This window comes from Accipiter gentilis, chromosome 19 (assembly GCF_929443795.1).
Source record: "Accipiter gentilis chromosome 19, bAccGen1.1, whole genome shotgun sequence".
NCBI classification, from domain to species: Eukaryota; Metazoa; Chordata; class Aves; order Accipitriformes; family Accipitridae; genus Astur; species Astur gentilis.
Genome location: NC_064898.1, coordinates 9,308,941 through 9,332,609, shown reverse-complemented (window position 1 = coordinate 9,332,609; position 23,669 = coordinate 9,308,941). Strand labels below are relative to the sequence as shown.

The 23,669-nt window shown below is 40.6% G+C and overlaps 1 protein-coding gene across 4 annotated transcripts; it reads left to right on the top strand.

The window, feature by feature from the left end:
* The first annotated feature begins 5,387 nt into the window (after positions 1-5,387).
* FDX1 (ferredoxin 1) lies at positions 5,388-22,382 on the top strand. Of its 4 annotated transcripts, none has more exons than XR_007508810.1 (5): positions 5,388-5,668; positions 11,567-11,691; positions 14,491-14,620; positions 15,033-15,204; positions 19,812-19,906. XR_007508810.1 is itself a non-coding variant. In XM_049822853.1 (4 exons), exons 1-4 carry the CDS (start codon positions 5,499-5,501, stop codon positions 19,924-19,926), a joined length of 540 nt encoding a protein of 179 aa, XP_049678810.1. In that variant the 5' UTR covers positions 5,399-5,498; the 3' UTR covers positions 19,927-22,382. The 4 variants fall into 4 exon arrangements, 1 of the variants encoding a protein (XP_049678810.1); XR_007508811.1 differs by having other exon boundaries at positions 5,390-5,668; positions 15,043-15,204; XR_007508812.1 differs by having other exon boundaries at positions 5,391-5,668; positions 15,058-15,204.
* Positions 22,383-23,669: the final 1,287 nt, after the last annotated feature.

The following is a 23,669-nucleotide window of genomic DNA, read 5'->3' as shown; positions in this document are numbered from 1 at the left end:
AACATTTCTATCTGTTTCCTGCTGTATTTCAGATGCTATAGTGAAACCAGCAAAGACAAAGCACTTGCAAACAAAACACCCTCCTGCCCTGTTGCACCACAGTTACCAGATCCTCACCATCAAAGTGCCAAAGTTCCAAAATTTCCCTTCAGCTGCAGAATCACTTGGCAGCAACACACACACTTTGATGGTACTCAGATTACCTGCCTTTTACAGAAAGGCTTACAATCCATTTTAAGTCCCCAAATAAAAATCCTTCATAGGTTGATGACCTCTCCTTAAACATTTCTGCCTTCTTTCAAGCATGGGTTATTTCAGATCTCACTGCTCTCAAGTCCTATGCTCCTGGGCTGAAGGTAACAACCAAGTGCCCCGCCTGTGTCTGCCACTCTCAACTACAGACTGAATCTCTGCGGGTTTCTGACTGGTTGGAGCTTCCTATGATCAATGACTACATTTTATTTCAATTTGCTTAAAATTAGATCAAGGTCTGCGATACTGAACTGTGAGGGGCAGGTGGAGAGACAGACCTTGGTCATTTACACTGTCTCAGAATCAGAAGAGCTGGCATAGTTTGGAGGAACAAATATGTAGAAAATGTCCTGTGTCAGCAACTCACATGACCACTCCTGCCCCCAGTCACATGAAGGTTGCCAAGGTGAAATAACATGACCTGCTGCTCTCCTGTCTTTTTTTAAGAGGGCTTATTTGCACTCTTCTAATCAAATTGTAGCCAGAGGACTGAACTGAAAGAGTGATGCCAAAAACCAGAGTGGGGAATCCTAGGATATCACAAATCAGGCCACCTTAGAGAAGTGACTTTGGATGCAATGGTTCTGCTCCCATGCTGGTTAACAGGAGACAATCACAAAAGGAAGGCTCCACATGGACCATGGATCCTTTCCTTTCTCTGGATCTCCTTGAGTATTTCAACTGAAAGGGATAATTTGACACAACTTTGCTTCCAAGAAAATCCAGGTTAAAACACATGTTCACACAGAACTTTGATAATGACCAGAAAAGCTAATCACACACAGAAGTCAGATTACTTGGTGGATTTGTTATTTTAAAAATCTCTTTAGAACAGCTGGATTTGCATTTTGTAAATATGCATTCATGCCATGTCTCTTGTAGGTAGAAAGCCAGGACTCAGAGAGATCTTCTGTAGTAACTTATAGAAATTACCTGCTGATCATTGGTATACATATGTAAAGTTTTTATCATCCTGAACCTTGGAATTTTATGCCAAATAGAAGAATATGCAGTACCTTTGCTCAGCAGCATAAAACAATCGAAGCTGGGACTGCTGTTCTCCCAGAATGCGTATTCTTGTCTTGCACAGGGGGTCTGTAGGCTGGTTGATGGAACCAAAATGGCTGGATACCACTTACTTTCTTCTTTTTCCTTTCCTTATTTTTCTTTTTTCTAGGTTATTTTTTGCATAGATCACGTGTATGAATCCACCCCAAACCTGGCTCATGAACACTAGGACAGAAAAAGGGAGGGAGAGGCAGGGAGGAGAAGGACCGTATCAACTTCATCCCAGATTTCTATAAATTGCCATGGGACTACACTCCATGGCCTCAATGGTGAAGCCGAGGACAGAAGACTGTGTGAACTGGTTTGCCACCTAGTGGTTTGTTAGCCTCCTACAAATATAAACTTAAAAAACAGTAAAGAATTGGATAACATAATTATAGAAAAAAGTTTGTATTACATCTGTTCCCCAATGTGCAAGAACCTATATGAATACATGGGAAAGATGAAGCACCTCTCACAGAGTGTTTACCATTAGAATGAGCATGCCATGGAGGCAAGCAACAAAAACTTGCACACAGCTAAGGTGAGATTCAGAGAGATGTTAGGTAAACACTGTTCAGAACTTTTCCCTTTTATTTCACTCTGCTACTCTTACTTCATTAAGGTATCCTGACCTAATTTGCTCCACCATTTTCTTCAAGCTTGCCCGCCCAAAAGCATACATGATATAGAAATTATGAAGGAATTAGGAGGGTTCTGTGTTTGGGGGTGGGGGGTATTAGGGAGCAACAAGAGTTGGCTGCTCTGCAGAGGAAGGTGTGCCGGGAGCTAAGCACAATACCAAGGTGGGTGAAAGCAGTCACCTCACCAGCAAGGACTCAGGATGCAGAGTGGCAAGCCAGGGTCAAGACTGGGTTGAGAGACAGTGCTCAGGGTCAGACAGAGTCCAGTGGTCATCCAGCAGGGCTGCAGTGACCAGGCAGGTCTGAGGCCAAGTCAGGATGCCAAGTCAGTGAGTCCAGACCAGGGCCAGACTCGCAGAGATGTGAGACGGTGCAAACAGAGCTGCTGCATGGCTGCACTGTGGCACAGGCAAGAGCCAGTGCAAAGCCTCAGCTTAAAAGTGGCCCTCAAGGGAAAGGAGAGGCAGGCCCTTGCTGCTAGCTTTTTTCACAACTGCTTTTATCAGCGAAGGAGCTGACCTTGGACTCTGCCAACTAAATTTCTGCAAGTGGGTAACGAGCTCAGCGCCATGACAGTCTGAGGGCCGGAACAGAGCTATGGAACGTGTCCAACACAGGGGTAAAGTTGGTTAATGGAAATGACCTTCTTCATTAAAATGGTGTATGAATGAAAATCCAACATGAAAGCAGATGAAGCAAAGTTCAAACAGCTTACTGTGTTCAGTTTGGGGGAACCAGGAACTCTTGCTGTTAACGACAGCTTCATTAATGAGAAACAACAAGGGACATCTGGGTTATTAACTGATTACAAAATTATTTGAGGCTACTAATTTGATGCATACATGGAAAAAAAATCAAATACAGTCTTAGGATGTATCAGGACCACACATTTCTATTACAGACACTGTACAAGACCTGCAGTGAATGCACTAACTAGTCACCCATGTTTAACAAGGGTGAATTCAAACTAACATATGCACAAATGGCTCAGTGCGATAATCAGGAGAATAGTAAGAGTTTCCTGTCTTATGAAAGGATACTACAACAGAGACTAAAATAAAAGCGCTGGAGGGGGCACAACAAATGATGTGTGAACTCTTTAAACTCATTGGCAGCACTGGCCAGGGACAAATCAGTATAAATAATCCTATATTAAGAATTAAACTAATAAATTAATTTATTTATTTAATAAATTATTAGGCCTTCTACCTTCCAAGGAGTGAAATTTTGGGACTGTTTTACAGTGCAGTTGATACCAGCAAGAAAACTTTAAGAAAGGGCTAAATACTTCTATGTTCAGTTACTTGAGTTGCATGTGACAGCAAAGGTTTACATTAGAAGGTCCAGAGGATCCCTTTCAGACTTATTTCCTGCATTAACCATTAATTTATGACAAGCAGCCTTCTGGTTAAAGTCAGACTAGATTGTCTGATGTGATCTGTTGGCTTTACAATATTAGAAGTCCACATAAAGTTATAAGTTGTAAGGCAGCTATATACTGCCTTACGTTACGAGTGTGTATATATGACCGTATGCTGTAGTGACAATATTGAAATAAACTGTATTATTTGTGGCCACATTCTCTTGTGTTGCAAGAGAGTGAAACCTAACAAAAAAGAACTCAGCGTGGGTGAGGGGATACTGAGGATCGTGCCCTCAGATTATTTATTTCAGTGACTGCTCTATGATATATTCGTGTTACCTGCATTTATATTAATATGTGATTTAATAAACATATTGAGTGCATTGATTTCAGTTATATTTAAAAACTATTACTTTATGAATGGTATATTTGAACAAACATAATTATTTTGCTAGTAATCAAAGAACAACTGAAAGCTATTCTGCCTGTATTACACAGTCACAACCTGTGTCAAGTTGCTGCGGTTTCTGTGACAGGTACAGTTTTTAAGGAAATTGCCTAGAAAAAATGGTCAGCCTCATGTCAGCTGAAATGTAGAGATACACTGTGCATCTAGATAATTGTAACACTTTTAAAATTCTATACTAAATCTAGATGGGCACAGCAGCAAATTTGTTTTTATAGAAAGAATACTGGATTGTAAAGGATAATGACATGAAACAAGTTTGGTAGAACAGGATTCATACAGCGTAGGTGCTATAAAAGCTACTCTGACGTAGCAGTAATTGAAATAAAGCTTAAAAGACAACATTCAGACTATGTAAAATCTTATGTTGGCCATATTTGTAATGGGTAAAGGGAATCCCTCTGACGACACTGAGTCTAACTTAGAGGGTAGAAGCTATATACCTGAAGCAGAGAAAACTAGCACATTCAAGTCACTTGGTTTATGGCCGGACAGTTTGGAGGCTCTTGACGTTTCCAGCACAACCTTCTCTTCTTAAAGGTCCTTAAAGAAAAAACACCAGTTTAAGTTATATAGTGTAATGTTACCTCCCTCTTTGCTCTTACTCTGACGCAACAAAAACACACTCCTGAAATCAAAAGGCATCAAAACAATCTTAGCTACCTCAAGCGCATCAGAGGTAGACAACATTTCCTCCTTTTCCCCATTTATTTCCACTCCTGTTTGAAAGAATTATTTTGAAGTAAATGCTCCATTTCTTCCTCATTCACTCAGCACCCTCCAGTCTGGGTGTGGTAGACTGAAGGGGATCTACACAACCAGCTAATCAAAACTGGTAATGTGTACATTGCAGAGAGCCAAATTAAGTCTACACGTGCAGTCTGTAATTGCTCAAGAAATGTCAAAATTTCCTACTGCGCATACTGATATTTGAGCCGTTTGCCACAACTGCTCACCTCCTGTTAAAACCTCTAATAGCACTGCCGTCCCATTGCCGATGCCTGGGTTTTAAAAGCTGATCCTCTGTCATAAGAAACAGTTAATGAGGAACTGGGAATTTCTCGGTGGTCCTACCTGGACAGCCTGGCCCACAGCTGAGACTCCTGAGCTGCCAGCTCCACTTCGCTGGGGCAGGGCTCCTGGCACTGCCTGGAGCCAAGGATCCCAGTCCCTTACAGGCCAGGCCTCCCAAAGGGGCATTTGGGATGTGGTGACGGCTCCTTGGGTGCCACCCCCACAGCGTGTCAGGGACCCCGCCGGGGCCCAGGCAGTGCTGAGCCCAACCGCACATGTCGGGCTCCACGGGACCACCTTCCCGGCGAGACTAGCGCTAGGGCTTGGATTTCGGAACCAGAGAGCGTTCACCGGCCTACGGTGCGGTCTGAGGGGAGCAAGAGGGAAGCCGCCGGCAAGGCGACGGCGGCGGCGGCGGCGGCGGGGCATTCCCCGCCGCCAACCCCTGGGGCGAGCAGCGCCCTGCGCCTTTTCCGTAAGGCCCGGGCCCTTCCCTCAGCGCATCGCTGCGCGCTTTGCGTAACTCCGCCCCTCCCGTCGCGGGGTCACCGCTCGCCGCCGCCGCCGCCGCCAAAAAGGGGTGGGACGTACGCCGCGTAGACGGCTGCGAGAATCGCCGCAGCCCGCGCCAGAGGCGTAACCGCCGGGACTTTGCCCCCGCCCCTTCCCCGGTGCCGGCGCGGAGGCCCCGCGCTCCCGTCCTGCTGCCGCCATGGCTGCCCCGGGGCCGGCCCGGCTCCTCCGGGCCGCCGCCGCCGCTTCCTCCCGCCGCTGGCTCTTCTCCGCCTCGCCGGCAGCCGGGACGAGGCCGGGCTGCGGCAGCGCCGCCGCTGCCGTGAGGACGGCCCGGCTGCTCAGCCTCTCTGCCCGGGCGGTGCTCAGGTAAGAGGGCCGGAGCCGTGAGGCGCCGGGCGGGCTCCTTCACGGCGCCGGCCGCCTTGCGCGCCGCGGCAGCGCCGAGCCGCCGCCTGGGCCTCGGCGCCGAGGGCACCCGGGGCCGGCGGCCGCCTGTGGCGCGGGCCGCCCGGGCGAGGACGGCCGGGCCGAGCCGGGCCGGGCCGGCGCTGCGTGACCTTCCCCCGCTGTCCCGGCCCTGCCGCTGTCCCGGCCCTGCCGCTGTCCCGGCCCTGCCGCTGTCCCGGCCCGCTCGGGGCAGGTGCCGACCTCCTCCTCGGCCCCCTCACGGCCGCGCTTCGCCCCGGCTCTCGCCGTCCACGCCTGGAGCGTCCTGCGGTGGGACCTGCCACCAAGCCTGTCCCCGGCTCGTCGGCCGGGGACAGCTGCGTCCCGCGGGGCTGCGCCGGGGGCTGCAAGCCGAGGTGCCTGTGGGCCGGCCCGGGTTAGGCACCGCGCCGAGCCAGCGGCGGGGTTGAGGTGCGGGGCCTGTGGCATCCGGCACCCCGTTGAAAGAGCCTATACGGTTGTGGAAGGCTAAACTAGGGTTCCTGATGTTCAAACCAGTGACCTTATCACTGGTGCTTTTCCATGCAGTGCAGCGCTTGCCTTTTTTTTTTTTTTTTTTTTTTTTTTTTTGGTGTGTTTGTGCATGTGTGAAAGTCTGACTAGGCTCGTGCTATAAGTACAGCACATATCAGGCAGAGCCCCGTACTGCAGACCTGAAGGTCTCTTCTGCCTTTGGTATAGTTTTTCTTCACTGAAGAGCACTCGTGCATCTGAGTGTGCAGAACCCCTCCTCTCCTCACCAGTATGTATGAGTAGGTGTTTCAAAATGTGTTACATCTGTAGACATTTAATATTCCACAGCCCACAGCTACAGATTTGCATCTTAGTACATGTAGTCAAAGACTGTTTACGCATAGCCTTATGGCTTGTAGTTTGTATATTCAAAGATAGGTCAGAGTCTACAGTTAACTTTCAGTATTTAAAATACAGAAGTTTTAAAAGCTTAATTCACTTGCTTGCTGGAGAAGTTTATTTGACTTGGAACAGGACACGCAATCAGCTGCCCAACGTCAGGGGCGTAGCCTAGCCTGTTTCCAGAGGGTTGGGTAGTGCCCTTGCCATCAAAGCTGTTTCAGTAGTTTGCCTTTAAACTCCCCTGTAGGTGCTCTTTTAGTTTTTTCCAGCAGATGATTTTAATATGGAGAGACGAACTAACTCTTTAGTCTAGGACTCCCATATGAGATGGGCAAGTTGCTCATTTAGATCTCTTCTCTGAGTGAACCTGCTGAGTACCTTAAAAATAAGTCTCCACTGAGTGTGTGCCCTGGCGATCGGTTATTTTGAGGTCCCTGATTTGCAGTTATTAATTCAAAAAATCAAATGGTCTTTGTAAAGTATTGTCAAGTTTTTAAAAGTTATTAAAATCATTGAATAAGGTAAAAATGGAAGGAGAAAGAATATTAAAAAGGGAAAACATTTCCTTACCTAATAGTAATGTAAGGCCTGTAATCCCTCAGGTCTTTCACAAACAGACAGTACAGATTGGAATTTATTCACATTCATTGCGCAAGCATACCAGCAAAAAAGCTCATGCAAACAAGTATTTCAGATGTATTGTTTTTATACTCCATGTTGTAACCTGACTGAGTGGGAAGAAAAAAAAAATCCTTATTTCTTTCCTATATTAGTGTTTTCTCCATTTATGTACCAGTTATTTTCTCTAGCCTTACCATTTCTGGACATCCTATTACTTGAGACCCAGGTCATGAACTTCATATAAGTCAGCATTATTCCAGTAAAAAGATAACATCATTGTTTGTATATGTAAAATTAGCTGTATTTGTATCTACAGGATGAAGACCTAGCTATATAAAATCATCAGCTGAGGTGATTCTTATGAACAGAGGTTCCCAAGTGTTTCAATGACGCATCAGGCATTATGTTTTCATTTCCATTTCATTCTTTTGATCCATTTTTATCCATTATTCTTCCTTTTCATTTCATGTTGAACAGTAGTTATCTTGGAATTCTTTTATACCAGTTTAGATAGCTGTACAATATTTTTTTGTGCACAACATAATTACTACATGTTTTAAAGATTAGTTCAGATTTATAACTTCTGTATTTTAGTTGAGGCCTGCATAATAGCTTCATTCATGAAACTATTCAGGCAGTTAGCTAGGGCTGTTAGATTTACCATTTAATAAAAGATCTGGGTCTCGCCATGTGCAACACCAGGCTACAGTTGTTATCTTTGTTTTGTTTGGAGGAATGTAGGAGCTGATTCTTAACTTGGAAGTAGTAGCTGAAGATTCAAAAGCGTACTTCTTTTAAGGGGAAAGAGGTAGCTGTCAGGATTCTTAGGGTACTTACTCTTTCTTGCATAGGAGGGCAAACGAACAGCATTTACAGTTCTCTGGTGCTCTTCTGTGTATTTGCAGTAGGCTTAATTTAGGGTATCCTAGTGAAACTTGATAACCAAGCTGATAGTACTGTGGTAGCTATATGAAGAAATTAATTGTATTTTACATCTGGTGAAAAGGGTTCATCTGAGCATGAATTGGGATATTTAGGCTTTATGCAGATTACACAAAATGTGTTTTGTTCTTCCTGATAATCCTGAGGCTATTTATACTTGCATAGACCTGGCACATGTTTCATGTTAATTGCCTGTGACTAGTTCACAGTATGGTGGTGTTTGTTTTATTTTTCCTCACACAAACAATGTCTGGGTAGACAAAAGCCATGTTTTTTAACATTTATAAAGCCTACATATTGTTTCATGCAGGTATGATTATTATTATTTTTATAATGGTATCTCCCAGTCATTGAAAATATCTGTGCAGTATGTGCTTTGATGTCTGACTAGTTCTGATTATTATGCACACAGACTTCTGAAAGTATTTTCACCACTCAGGCTTGTGCACAATAAAGCCTCAGTGATTTTTTTTAAATTAATCATTTTGGCTGTATGAAGAGTGGTAAAGATGGCAATAGCAGAAAAACAGATTCTACTGGAAGACTTAAGAAGGCTGTCTCTAACTTTATTACAAACAAATAAATTTTAGTTTCAGTTATCAACCAGGGTGGATTAGGTCCCATAGAAAAGATTAATTACTATGGTGATCTTTAACAGAATTCAGTGACTTAGTGGTGGTACTTTGGTTTGTCCCCTTGCTGCATGCTGTACATGTTAGGCATGCACAGCCACAGTGCAGTTCCACAACTGGCTGAAGCTAATGTAAGACTGTTACTACTGAAAAGGGGATCCCACTCCCGTTTCCTCATTTTTGTTCTGGGCAGTGGCATTTCTGTCAGTTTTGCTTGCTGGTTCAGCTGGGACTGCTTTGTTTTTATGGTTGATTTTCAGCCAGATTAGCAAAATGAGTTGACTTGCAGTAGTACTGGTATAAGGATGATGGAAGGGTGATTTGGAGTGGGGATCACCCAAACCCACGTTCTTATTAGAAAGGGATCGGTTTAAGATGGTGGTGAAGCTTAGATTGTGTTATTGCATCGTAAAGTTGCAGTAACACAATTGTTTTAAACTGATGTAAATTTCATATAAGGGGCAGATCTGCCAGAGTACTGGTTCTGACGTTCATATGGCCTTTGAGCTGTGAAGGTTGGGTTTCAGTCAGTTTTGTTTCCAGACCCAATTTACTGCATGACAGTGTGAGTGCTGGAGGTAGAACATGCAAAGGAGGGAGGGCAGCAGCATTCTTCTTGTGGCACTGCGGTGTTATGCCAGGTTAAAGTGTAATTGCAGGTGAAGACAGTTTCAGGTGTGTTTTGAAAACTGGGAGTAAGATGACTTGTCTTTTACAAAAGTTCCTGTGATCGAATGGATGGCCAGATATCTTGCTGTTTCATCCATGTTACTTGTGATCTCCTCATCCTATAATAGAGGAAAGGGTATGTTTTGGATATTGAACAAATATTTACTACTTGTCATGTCTATACATTGGGCAGATGATGCCCATAAATGCAAGTACATCTTGCATTGTGTCTCCTGTCAGGGTTGCATTTCTCATATTGACAGAAATATTTCAGTAAATGAGAGTGTATTTTGGTGAGCTCTGGAAGGGCTTTTTGAAGCAGTTTAAAATTACACTGTCAGTGGTTTACTTTGGCTGTCAGAATGTGGATCTATACCTTTGCAGATGCAATCTAAACCCATCAGTCTTAAACTACCAGTGGAGGTGGTGAATTTTGTACTAGTATATCTAAGAACTAGGTGCTTGTTTCCTTGGTTGGCACAGCAGAGGAGCAAAAAGAAGAGCAGAGTGGTAACTTGAACTCCCACAGAACGATTTGCTGGAGGTAGTCCTTTGATATCATAGGTGACTGTACAACATTAATTACATTTTTGTAAAGATATATCTTTAAGATTTCTGAATTTTATTATAGTTTGTGCTTCAGTTGCATTCTGCAGATTAGCAAGGTCAATCCTTCATTATTGATTATAATTTTGGAATGAATTTATAGTTAATAGTAGCTTGTGGCTGCCTTCCAGAGAATGGACTGAGGGATGATATGACAAGAATTGAACACGACATCATAATGAATCATGGTGCGTACTGCTGCCAACAGAGCTTACACTTGTGGCAAGTGTATTAAGTCTAGAGCAACAAACATTTGTTGTTTTTCAAAACAAGCTAGGACTCAGACTGCTAAAAACACATTTCCTTTTACAGCCAGTTCAAAAAATAATCTGTTCACTGATGTTTTAGTATGACCACTTTCAAATTTTTGCTTTAATATTCAGCTATACAGGTTAGTTTTCCAGGGGGTGACTTGATTTTCAAGCTTGTATGCTTTCCATAGGATAGATCACTCAAGGCTCACAGTTACTAAAAAGATTAAAGGTAATATTAAGCATGCTGTTCTTAAACATGGATTTCACATTGAAACATAGATTTTTGCATTAGCTTTCAGCTGTTCTATTTGTATCTCTCATCTCTTGGCAGGTTTCTTCACTGTCAATCCAACAAGTTTTGCTTGTTTTGCTCACTATAAGAAAGAAAATAGTCTGCTTAAAAACAGACAAACTGTATTTTATTTGTTAGTATATTAAAAGCTTTCCTTTAATTTGCATGTGAAATAACATCATATTGGACATAAACCCCCTCTATTTTTTCCCATATTAAAAGCTTTAGTCTTAAGAAATTTTTATGCAGGCTGCAAACGAATTTTCTATTAAATAAACATAATTGTCTGAAAAGCAAAGTAGGAAAACATAAAACCTTCTTTTTTTGAAGCCAGTGTCAAAACTTTGAACTTCACTAGAATTAATATTTACAGGGTGAAATCCTAGGAGTCCTAGGAGAATCTGTGCTCAAAAAAAGCAGAATGCTTTTGGAGTATTTCTGTTTTGGGGAGGAGAGGAGAATTAAATTTTGGAACTAATAAAGTAAAATGTCTTAAACTCTAAGCAGAAATGGGAAAATTTAAAATTGGCCTTAAATGATAATGATGAGAACAATTAAAATTGCATAAATCCAAAGCAAGAGTCTGCAGAAAGGTATGTAGAGAAGCATTTAAAATAAGCTCTTTTTTTTTTTTGATAAAAATACAAGTATTGTGCCTAAAATAAAATGGCTCTGACTCTCTTCGGTGAAAGGCAAAGCATCAGGATCCTATACAGCTTCTAGTGACAAAATACAAACCAAGGTTTTTTCTTATTTTTCATGGCCTTTGTTCAACGTACAGCAGTAAATGCCTGTACCTGTTACAGCTTTTAAAAGCCAGTAACTTAGGTTTCTGTGCTCTTAGAGTTGATACTGATTACTGGTTTAGTAGTGTTCAATCAATTTTAAAGATCTAAAAAAATCTAGAATTCTTTCTTTAATTCCATTATATACTTTTCTTTTTCAGCTCAGAAGATAAAATAACTGTTCATTTCATAAATCGTGATGGTGACAAACTAACAGCCAAAGGAAAACCTGGGGATTCACTGCTGGATGTTGTTGTTGATAATAATCTAGACATAGATGGTTTTGGTAAGTAGATTCACTGAATACTGTATTCAGTGTCTAGAAATTATGTTCTTTTACCAGTTCATTCATAAATATTTATAGAATCATGGAATCATTTAGGTTGGAAAAGACCCTTAAGATCATTGAGTCCAACTGTAAATGAATATTTATTAATTTATTTGTAAAACCCAGCTGTACTCTATTTGGATTTTCTCCCCATTTTTTTTTCCTGTGGGTGCATAAAAATTTTGGGTCAAGTTCTAAAAAAAAAATGTTTGTGGTGAGCCTTCCTTGAATGTTAAAGGAGTGGAATGTGGACAGTGCTGTTAAGGTGGAATCTTAAAGATGCCACCTGCAGACTCTTCTGTGCTGAAAGGTTCTGGAGGCAAAACTGGTGTATTTCTAACAGTGTCTGGTTACTTCTTTATTGCCATATTGTCTCAATTTATTATCAGGCTTTTTGTGGCACAAATTGCAGTAGTATTTGACTGCTAAGTGAAAGAAACGATCAAATTCATGTCAGTTAGCAGGGAAGAGGAAAAAATTTGATTCTTATTGGAAGACTGGGGTGAAGTAGACCAAGGTCCTAGCAAAATTCTAACTAGGTACAAGTTCTGTTTAAAGTCAGAATAGGAGGAAGTTACAACACCTCCAATTTCCTTCAAACCTGCACTTTCCGTAGTTAGTTAGTTGCAGTGAAGTTGTAGGATTCTGCCCATGCAAAGCAGTGGTATTTGGTAATGGCAATTAAATACCTCAGGATAGATATTTACGTGAACATGAGCTTCATGAATTTAATAGTACAAACTAAAGCAGGAAACGAAGTACAATTTGCATGAATGAATGCATAGCATGAAGCAATTGGAGGAAAAAATTAGTAGGCTAGTGTAGCACAGTTTGAAATCTGAGGTATGTTTTATTTAAGTGTAAATAAGTTTCACTCCTAGTATTAAAATTATTGCAAAGATTTTAAATCTCAGACTTATGTCTGAGAACAGTTATGTCTAGAGTTGCATACATCAGGGGAAGGAGAATTGTCTCTTAAAAATTGTAATGCTTTGGAGTAACTAGCTTTATGTATTGCTTATTAAATGTGTCTTACAGGCTTATGGCTAGTCTTCTTGTAGTCTACAGTAAATGGTCTCTCAGTTTGTGTAAATAGCAGCCATGTTAAAGCATTATGGTAAAGTGGAAAAAAGATAATGCTGTCAATGAACAGAAGCCAAACTAAAATTTGGAGTTACTGTAACAATTGTTAATTATAACATGTGCTAGTCCCATTTAAATAATCATTTTCTAATGAAAGGTCATATTAGGGCAGAGAAATAATGCAGTATAAATAATGTAAAAATGTATGTTCTGTTTTTAGGAAAAAGTACTGAGGGGGGAAAAAAGTAAAATGTAAACCTTACCTGTTTAGTCCTATCACTAGGGGGCATCCCATGTGCAGTAATAATAGAAATATCATTGTATAAAGACTTAGAAAACTGTTGAATGATTCAGCTGCACTCAATCTGTTTGCTACTGCTAGCTTTACAGTTGCAGAAGGACCTTCCACTCTTCAAATGGACTGGTCAGTGTTCTTTCTTCCCCCACCCCCTTCTCCCCTCACCTCCCCCAACATTAAAATGCTTAAACTGCTGATACAACAAATTTTACATTATTTGGCACTTTAAATAAACTGTACTTTTTCACATGCATTTGTATGTACTTGAAGGTGTGATATATTTTAAAAAAGCAAGTCTTCTAGTACAGTGTCATACTCATTGAATATATGCTGTTGATACCATTACTACATGTAACAGCACGGTGCTTTCTGTATGGTTCTTATGATCTGATTCTTTCCATAGCAGTGGAGCCTTGCTTCCCGTTGTTTCCATATGAGTACAAAGGTGATGTGGTCACAATACTCTTGGTTCTGCTTTCCCTGGAAATGAGTAAATAAATGAAACTTGGCTATGCTTCTATCAGTTTAAATCAGTGGTGGGGGTTTGTGTGCCTCATCCCCAATTTCTGCACAAGTATGAAGAGTTCAGCTTTCTCCTCCTCTTGAAGTTGCATGTTTCTTCTTCAACAAAGTGGAGAACTCAGTGCCAGCCCTGTACAGTGGCAGAGACAAATTTGTTAGTGTTCAAACTTCTTCTGTTCTGTGATGACCTAGCAGGTAGATGTAGTTGATGCTTGCTCTGTTGAACCCTAGCAAATTATTAGATCCTTGGCTTGGGCTGGATTGCCTAGTAATATGTTGTATTCTTTTAACACAAAGAAAACCATCTCTCTAGCCTGACTACCTTTGTTGCTGTGAATTAATGTTCTGTTGAGTGAGAAGAAATACCAAGTATAAAATCCCTCCTTCATGTACTTCTGAGGAATTTTTTGTATAGCAGGTGTCTTCTGTTGAACTTCTTGAAGAAGGCTTCTCAAAACCATGGGAAAGTGAGGGGCAGAAGGATCAGCCTTGGAAATAAATTAAGTAGTGTTGATTGACAGCATTGTCTGCTTTTTCATTCTTATAATAGAAACCTTTTATTTCTTTAAATGGTGGAAAGGGAATTAATTAGTTAAGTATTTTAACTAACTACACCATTCAAGTAAATCTCAAATCTTGTAGGAACTGTAGAAGTGGTATTGACAGTTGAATGCAGAGTAGATATGTGAACATGGGAATATATGAAGCATCAATTTTACTAATCAATAGAGATACTTCTTGTATGAGACAAACTTATATGAAGGATTTTTTGTGAAATTCTGCTGTAATTCTGTTGTAATTTGAAACTTGGATTTTCTGTTATCTTGATTTGTTTTATTTTTTTTTTCCTTTAGGTGCATGTGAAGGAACGCTCGCCTGTTCAACTTGTCATTTAATCTTCGAAGACCACATATTTGAGAAACTAGATGCAATTACTGATGAAGAGATGGACATGCTGGACCTGGCATATGGCCTCACAGAAACGTAAGGCAACATAATACTTCACTATATCAAAGAATAGAAGGAAGGGTTTGCAGATGGGGCAGTCCAGTTTTCTTAGAATGTCTTAATTGGCTTTTAATGAATAGCTGGATTCTGTTACAGAAATGGGACTGCCAAGTTTAAATATTGTTTATGTGAATTCATATTAAAAAGATGTCAGTATTGTTTTTGTAACTGAAGAGTGGTAGTTGTCAGTACTTGTTCTTCAGAGGTGTCTGATGCAGAAGTGTCAGATATTGAAGTATGACCAAAAACCCAGTTCCTTCAACAAAAACTGCCACTGCTGTTGTGTGTGAATTTTCTAGTTCTTGTTTCCCTTCCCTTCTGTTTTCTGTCTCCATTAGTCTGTAGCTAGTTAATGTATTTAATAAACGTGTTTACATTAGTATTTTAGTTTTGGTCAGATCTTCTTTTTGCAGAATCGCAGAAGGGTTGAGGTTGGAGGGGACCTCTTGAGGTCCTCTGGTCCAACCCTCTGCTGAAGCAGGGCCACCTAGAGCCGATGCCCAGGACCAGGTCCAGACGGCTTTTGAATCTCCAAGGATGGAGACTCTACAACCTCTCTGGTATTTATGTACATTGATAAGATCCTCCCCCCAAGCCTTCTCTAGGATAAACAGTGTCCCACATGGCAGTCTCCCCACTTGTTATGCTTTGACTCATGTCAGAGTGCTCTTGGTGCACAGAAGCTAGATTCCCTTTTGGGTGAAACTAATCCTAAAGTGTGGTCTGACTGCTAATGGGCATTTCAGTGCATAGGATTAGACTAGTGGTAGTCTAAAGTAACCCTCTGTTCTATATCTCCTCCACCATCACATGCCTTGTAATTAGGGTGTGACTTTCTCATCACAGACCCATTCCTAGTGGGTTGCTGTACTTGCTGGTGTACATGTAGCCTATATCATAGAACATACCCACGTGAATGGTAGGCAGCTATGCCTTACAAAGTTTCATAAGCCCTTTCCTTCATGCTTCAGTGGAACTGCTTGTTGAAGTTTTTGAGAATCTATCCATTGTCAGAGGGCTTTATACCTGGCCTGTATAGCATAGCGTTTTTTATGTCTCTGCAAAGAAGTACTCTGAATTAACTCGTTTATCTCCTTATACCAGTAATCGAATCCTGTACTAATTGTTTCTACATGAGATATGCTTCTCACTTCAGCCAAATCTTAACTTTTCTAGGAGGCTGTGAAGGCAAAGAAGTCAAGCTATGCAAAACTTGTTTCATTTTCTTTTGTTTTATCCTTTTTCCTATCTGCCAAAAAAACATTTTCAATTTCGAAAAAATCATAAGCCTATTAAGTGCAAATTTACTTCACTCTCACTATCTACCATAATTCTCGTAAGCGTAACTTTTAGGCTCTGGGCCAAACCAATTCCTAAATAGTTCTGGAGGCCAATGATCTAATAAAAAACTTTTTTCTTTGGCTATCTTTAATTAAAGGTTTAATGCAAGGAGTTTTTACTGAAGAACTGAAAAACAGTAGAAAGCCAGAGCACTCTGTTTAAATATTTCTGTTTTCTCTCAAGGTTCCTCAGGCCAAATTAAGTTTTAGACCCTCTGAAGTCTCTTGTTTCTTCTATCAGGTTTTCCTAATATCATGTGTTCTTCCTATGGCCAGAGATCTTTCATGTTGTGGGAGGCTGACTTTTCTGGAAGACAGAGCTTTAAGTGACCAATATTTGCTATAGGTTACCTGGTCTCCTGTGTTGATATAAACTTGTGTAATGGAGACGTACTGCTATGCTCTGTCATAAGGATAAAAGCTTTTTCTTGTCAGTGACTCTCTGTATTTGGGAAAGTTTCAGCTAGCAGCTGCCATGAAAGCTCATGTTTTTTAAAAGGAGGGACTAATTAGATTAAAACAAAATTGCTTTAACTGCAGAACAGTAGAGATTATTAAAAGTAGTGAGATAGGGGGGATGCAAATGCGGGCAAGTTAAGTGTTTAAAAAGAATACTGAAGAAAAAAATAAGCTGAGAAACAGATTGCTAAGAAGTAGAAAAATATTTTTTTTTCTAACCTATCAGAAGCAGGAAGGTTGTCTGCATGAAGAGCCAATGGGTGATGTAGAAAGTGCACTTAAAATATAAAAAGATAACATAAAAGCAAAGTTTCTTTTGCATTGTTATCTCTAGAGATGTTATGGGATATCCATGCACTGGACGTTTTCTTTGCAGAGGTCTTCCTGCAGTATCTGTCTCAAACTGATGTGTCCATTGAAGTAGTATTACAGCAAATAAGTAAAATGAGGAGTAACAAATGGTAATGACTAGGCAGCATTCACCCAGGCATTCTACAGGAATTCAGTATGACATTTCTGAACTACTGTCTGTAAGGCTTAGTTGGGTTAAAACTGATTCCACATCAAAGGAATGGAAGGTAGCAACAACTTTTAAAATTAGATCATTGGAACTGGAGAACAGTGAGTCTGATTCCATACTGGATGCATTAATCATGCGTGTATGGGCTGTTGTTTTTTTATAGTTTCTACTACATAATGGTAAGGAAAGAATTCAACAGAGCTTTTGTAGAGGGATGTAACAGATATGGGAGCTCTTCTGATAAGTCACTGAGCATGAGGAAAGATCTTACAGTTCATGTAGTTTACTTAGGTCCAGAAATCCTTTACTAAGTTTTGAGTTGCAGTGGGTTAAGAGCAAAGGCCCTGTAAAGGATTGGTAATTGGTTTAAAATCCCGCACATTTGAACAGGGTAGAAGTATTTGGCTGTCTGGTAAGTGTATGTGATCAACAGTGTGATCTACAAGTGATCAGTGCTAGGTTTTATGTAGTGAGCGTATTTGTGAAAGACTTGGGAAAAGAAAATGAAGAGTAAGGTTTGTGTATACTGCTATGTTATTCAGTGTGTGTCATAGTTTAACCCGGCAGGCAGCTAAACACCACACAGCTGTTTGCTTACTTCCCTGCCTGCAGTGGGGTGGGGGAGAGAATCAGAAGGGGAAAAAAAAGCAAAATTCGTGGGTTGAGATAAAGACAATTTAATAGGACAGAAAAGGAAGGGAAAATAATGATAAAAGAATTAGAATATACAAAACAAGTTATGTGCAATGAAATTGCTCACCGCCTGCACACCGATGCCGAGCCAGTTCCCAAGCAGTGACACCCAGCCAGCTTTCCCCCAGTTTATATGCTGAGCATGACATCACATGGTATGGAATATTCCTTTGGCCCGTTTGGGTCAGCTGTCCTGGTTGTATCTCCTCCCAGCTTCTTGTACCCCCCCCCCAGGCTACTTGCTGGTGGGGTGGTGTGAGAAGCTGAAAAACCTTGACTTATAGTTGTTGCGGAGCGGTGTTTACACTAAAACATCAGCGTGTTATCAACATAATTCTCATCCAAAATACAAAACACAGTGCTATACCAGCTACTACAAAGAAAATTAACTCTATCCCAGCTGAAACCAGGACAGTGGGGTAAAATCGAAAACTGTCAGTGAAGACACGCACAAAGATTTTGTGCTATTGAGCGATAGGAAATGACGTTTGGTGTTAAAAGGTGCAGATAAATGCATATGGGGAGGTGGGTAGAACAGTGGTAACTTTGCATACTAGAAATAGTCTGTCAGCTAGGTAGTGTCTTTCCAGCTTAAGGTTTGGTGTAAACAAAAAAACCCAAACAAACACACACACCCCCCCCCCCCCCCCCCAACAGAAAAAAAACAACTCAAAAGGTAAATGGAACATTGGCAATATTAGGTAGAAACGGGTGGAAAACCAGAAAATACCATTACATGACAAAATGGGGATTCACTATAGCTTTATATTTGTGCAACTCCAACTTCCTCTTTTGTTGTTTTTTCCCTTTTGTTAAGGTAGTAGAACGAGAGGAAATAAAGGGAAGGCCCATGGAAGTGGTTAAAGGGGGAATGGCTTTCATGCAGGGATTGACTAAATCATCTTTTTGGGGGTCCAAGGCTCTTCAGCTTCAAGAGGTGGGGGAATCTAGTTAAATATCTGTAAAACTGTAAATGCTGTGGAAGAATTTGAATAGAAGGTAGTTTGTTTCTCATAGTGTTATTTACTGCTGCCTAGGTTCTTTTTGTACTGCTGTGTAGCAGGCTCAAAACAAAGGCCAGTGCTATTTCACATGAAGTGAATCCATTGCCACACTACAGAGTACATATGCAATTAGCATTGGTCTTTAATGAAAAACAGACACTTCAGTAAAATTAAGCCTTATAGGCAATGCCCCTACATATAAGTATCAGAAATCACATCTCTAATAGATTTCATTTCTAAAGCTATTCTTAGGGATGCATATTCATGAGATTAAATCTTCTGGTAATGTATGTATTTATACATACGTTCCAGTAATTTGAAGTTGATGTATACAGTCATTTACATAGAAGTATTACTTCCAAGTATAGTACTGAATTGGGAGCTTTAGCAACAGTTGATCACTACATGCTTGAAAGAGCTCTGTATAGATATTAATTTTTTTTTACCATTTTTTTATAATATCTCTGCCTATGTTCCTATACTGATTAAATTATTCAACTAGTGCTACAGAACATTGCCCATCCTTGCTGATGTTTAAGTATTCTATACTTAAGTACCACAGCATGGACACTGAATTAATGATATCCCAGCAGTAAAAGCGGCTTGTGATATCTGCAGAATTTTGTTGTAGTATTACAGATTTTAATTGCTCACATACAACATTTTTTCATGCTGAACGATAGGTAGAAAAATGAAAGATTGCATCTCCTCAGGTGCCATGAGTATTTTATCCTTCTCCTTTCTATGTTTCTTGTCTTTTCACTCTTACCTTTCTGGCTTAATGACCCAATCTTGAGTTGTTTATTTTGAAAACAAGCATCATTCCCTGCACTTGACTGAACTGTTAGTGACCCATTGAAAATGGAAGGGTCACCCTTATTATATGTTGTCTTACCAAGTAGGAAGTACTTGCTGTACAACTTTCCAACGTACTGAACTCTGTTACTTAATGTAAATCATGATTATTGCCATGTGTATCTTTGCATTGATGTGTGCAGTTTACTATGGGTCTTGATTAAGACCAGGCACAAGAGTGGCTGTTCCTAGATCATAATGTGTTTGGTATGGCTGAACGTTGGAGGCATAAGGGGGTAAATGCTGTTGGATATATGATTGGCTAGAACTAATGACAATGTCCTATTTCCCTACAGATCGCGTTTAGGCTGCCAAATCTGCTTGAAGAAATCGATGGATGATATGACTGTTCGAGTACCAGAAGCTGTTGCCGATGCTAGACAATCAGTAGATATGAGTAAAAACTCCTAAAAGAAAATATCTTAGGGGTTTTAAAGAAGCTTAATTATTTTTATAACTTATTTTTAAATGTGTAATTAAATATGGAAACTTACATAATTGTGAGTTATTTTATATGACTATCAATATTAGACTAATGCTATTTTAATTTTCTTTATAGAACCTCCTATATTTTTATGCTTAAAATGCAATAATACTTCTTATAAGTGATCATTGGATTATAAATGTTAGCAAGTGTATTACAGATTTCATATGACATTTTTCTGCCAAAACCTCTAATGGTGTTCAAGAACTGGATCATGTCTACAAGACTTCTTCTGAAAACCCCTGGCGTTTCTAGGTTTCAGACCTGGATATGCAAGAGAACAAAACTTGTAAGACTGCATGGGGTCTCTTTAAAGTGTTGCCATTAAAGATGGTGTGCTCAGAGCTAATTCACGTTCTCAGTATATACGATACTTCCTCAGCAAATAGTGGATTTTCAGGGTAGGGATTTTCTAAACTTTGGAATCTTAATGAAATGTGGCAAATAGTCTTGCAAAAGTACTGTTAAAACCATGAGATCTAGGGGCCAATACAGAATGTTGGCACCTGCAGTTTAATTGCTGCAGTGCATCTCTGTTGCCCAAATCAGAAGTCAATAAACCTCAACTGTATTTATGTTTGGCTACACCACAAATACAGGGATACACATGACTTAGGAGAGTAAAGCCTTGGAGCTGTCTAGTGGGAGAGCATAACCACTGGAGGTAACAGTAAATTCTTGCTGTTCTCTGGAGATGGCTGAGTTGGGATTGAAGATGGCAATCTTTGTCAACATAAGACTTGTTCTGAAATCTTTATCCCTTTTTCAGTTATGAGCTTGTTTAGGAGGCAGTCTGATGTTAGTTAGGGCATTTAGCTTAAAGAGATTCCTAGATTCTGGGCCTTGCTCTCAGGATCATTTCGATAATGGTTGACGTAAAATGACCAAGTATATTTATTCCATAAAGATGGACTAGCTTCCCCAGAAGGGGTAGGGAGACCCCCATGGTGGGATAGTGTGTGGACCGATGATGAAGAGCTTTCAGTTGGATTTTGTTTTAATCTTTCTAAAGTAGACCAAAATAAAATAATGTCTTTAAGACTCTACTATTCTCTCCAGTTTTTGTTGCCTAAATATTTAAATGAAATGGCTGTCACCAACAGAGTAGTTGTTACCCTTTTAAGGTTATTTTAATATTTTGGGTGTATTTATGTAAAAAATATGTCTATTTACATTTGAATGATCTAATGCATTCATTAATGCCTTATTTGAACTGGTGACAATGATATCTAGACATCTTTTCTTGTATTATTGTATTTATGGGAGAGAGGAAAAAAACCCTATTTTTCCGGTATCGAATATTGGGATTATTTTCAGCTTCATAAAAAGGAAAAAAAACAGTTCCTTTGTTATAAAAAAAATATTTTCTAGAACTGTACTGAAAATAGATCTAGTTCAGATTCTTTGATTTCCTCTCTGAGTAGCTAGTACTTTGTTTCCTGGTGTTCCCTCTGGACTTTCCCCTAAACCAAGATATGCTTAATGTGCTCTGCTCAGACCTTAAGCCTATGGGGTTTTCAGAATACACTTCCTATCTCATTTGATTCAAGATGCTACTTCAGAGTTGAAATTTCCTGGCTTTTTGAAAGACACAGAGAGTGAGGTCAGGGAGGAGGATGGAAATAAATTGAAGAAATGTTCTGAAGATACTGTTGTCTTCCTCTTCAACTGCTGTGACTCCAACCATAATTTAGAGGTTACCCTCCCACAGTCAGGCGCTAAGGTAAATCAGTTCTCACTTTGTATTGCCTTTGTCCTGAGTTCATTTATATGCAGTAATTATTACTAAATCTTGAACTTTTTTTTTTAATGTGAGACATGGCTCTTTAGCTTCCAGGAGAGGGAACTCAGGTCATAACCAGATGTACTGTGCATTCTTACATCGGAAAGAAATCTGAGGTTTCGGTATAGCTGTGGGGTTTAGGGGCAGATGTTGGTGTTTGGGTTTGGGGGTTTTCTTGGGTTTTGTTTTGGGGTTGTTTTCTTTTTTATTTCCTTTTTTTACGACCAGCACCAGGCACTTCTCCACGTGGGAATCTTGAAGCGCTTAACACTGTGTTAAACAAATGTGAAACAGCTCTCATGCAACAGTTTCCTTCCTAAGCCAAGGTTGTTTCGTTGTGTGTTTCCTGTGACAGCTTCTCATAACAAAGACTTTGACTCTCCTATAGTGTGCCTGTGGAAGGAATTTAGCACAGCAAGGCAAAAAAGGACACTTGAAAGTTCTTTTTGAATTCTAGAGGTATCCCATATTGCATGCAAATGGAAATCTCGGAAGCCAAAGGAACTGACATGTAATCCCCAAAATGCACAGCTCAGAGATACTTGTTTCCTTATTGTCCAAATGATTTGCAAATAAATCTTATTTTATACCACTTTCTGATATGCCTTGTTTGTATTGATTTTTCTTCCCTTTTTCTCCAAGCCTTTGAATGCATTTCTGGATGTAAAATGGAACTTAACAGTTAATGATGCACATTCAAGTGTAAGTATGAATTATTGTGCAGTAACACACAAAGCATCAAAACTAGTTAAATATTTATTTACTTCCTTGTCCAAATAAAGTTTACAGGTAACTTGCTTTCTAAAAGCATTTCCGTTCTCTGTAAAAAACATGAAATCGGTGGGTCTCTTCTGTCTGTCTCCCCTCACAAATGAGGAGAAAAATCAGAACTGACTGTTTGTTTGCTTCTAAACTTTGCTTTACAACACATCCTTTAATTCACAAGCATTGGGGGTTGGGGGGCACTGCCTTCTGATTCATGGGGGTAAAAATCCCTTGGATTTGCTTGGTTTTGTGAGGAAGCCAGGCCAAAACCACCCTCTGGCAAAAGGAAGGGTCGTGTAGTCCCCTCTGCCTTTCTGAGGGGGGGGGGGGGGGGGGGGGGGAGCGTGTCTAGCTCTAGGTCAAGTCCCTTGCCCTCTACCCCCTTAAACCCCAGTCAAGTTTGGCGTCCTGCTGGCTTCTGTTCTGGGCAGGAGCCAGTAGTCCCTGTCCCTATCACCATTTCTGTGACATTTTGTGTGTGTATGTTTGTGTGATGTCTGAAGGGGAAAGAAGGAGGTGCGCTGCACTCCCATGTCACTAGATCTTGTTCTGCTACTGGAAGTTTCCGCCATCTGGACTGCAAGCCATCACTGGGGAGAGGAGAAGGCAAGTTCTCCAGGCAGTTTGTTACTTCTTGGAGAGAAATCTCCTAAATCCAAAGTTCACCATTTTTGGCTACAGGGCTCCAAAAGATTGAAGGCAGCTGTATCCAGACTGGATTCACATCCCAGTTGGAGGCAAGTTGAAAAGGCTATGTCCAAAAAAGCTGCAGTGAAAATGGCAGTGCTTCCCTCACTCGCAGGTCTGGGCTAAGGTATGGGGAAGACTCCCTACAGCCTGACTGTTTTGCCCTCACGGAGGACAATGTGGTATACAAAGACAGGGTAGACAAAACAAAAATGCTGATTCCTTGGAAGGAAAAAGGAGAAATAAATCTTTAAAGGAGAAGAGTTGGAACTCACTTCCAACTGAGTTGCTGAGGTATCAAATAGAAAATGCTGGGAAGAGGCTGCAGCTGCTGTAGCTGCTTTCTCCTCAAATGATCTGAAAACGTGAAAGGGAAACAGGGATTTCTTGCATCATGGGGGAAGGCTGTTGCTTCTATGGGTGGCCATGTACATC

What these genes read in the sequence shown, in the direction of transcription:
- FDX1 (XM_049822853.1), top strand. Translation starts at nt 5,499, where the DNA reads ATGGCTGCCCCGGGGCCGGCCCGGCTCCTCCGGGCCGCCGCCGCCGCT. An exon ending in TCTGCCCGGGCGGTGCTCAG is followed by an intron (nt 5,669 to 11,566) that starts GTAAGAGGGCCG and finishes TTTCTTTTTCAG; the next exon opens with CTCAGAAGATAAAATAACTG. An exon ending in GCATATGGCCTCACAGAAAC is followed by an intron (nt 14,621 to 19,811) that starts GTAAGGCAACAT and finishes ATTTCCCTACAG; the next exon opens with ATCGCGTTTAGGCTGCCAAA.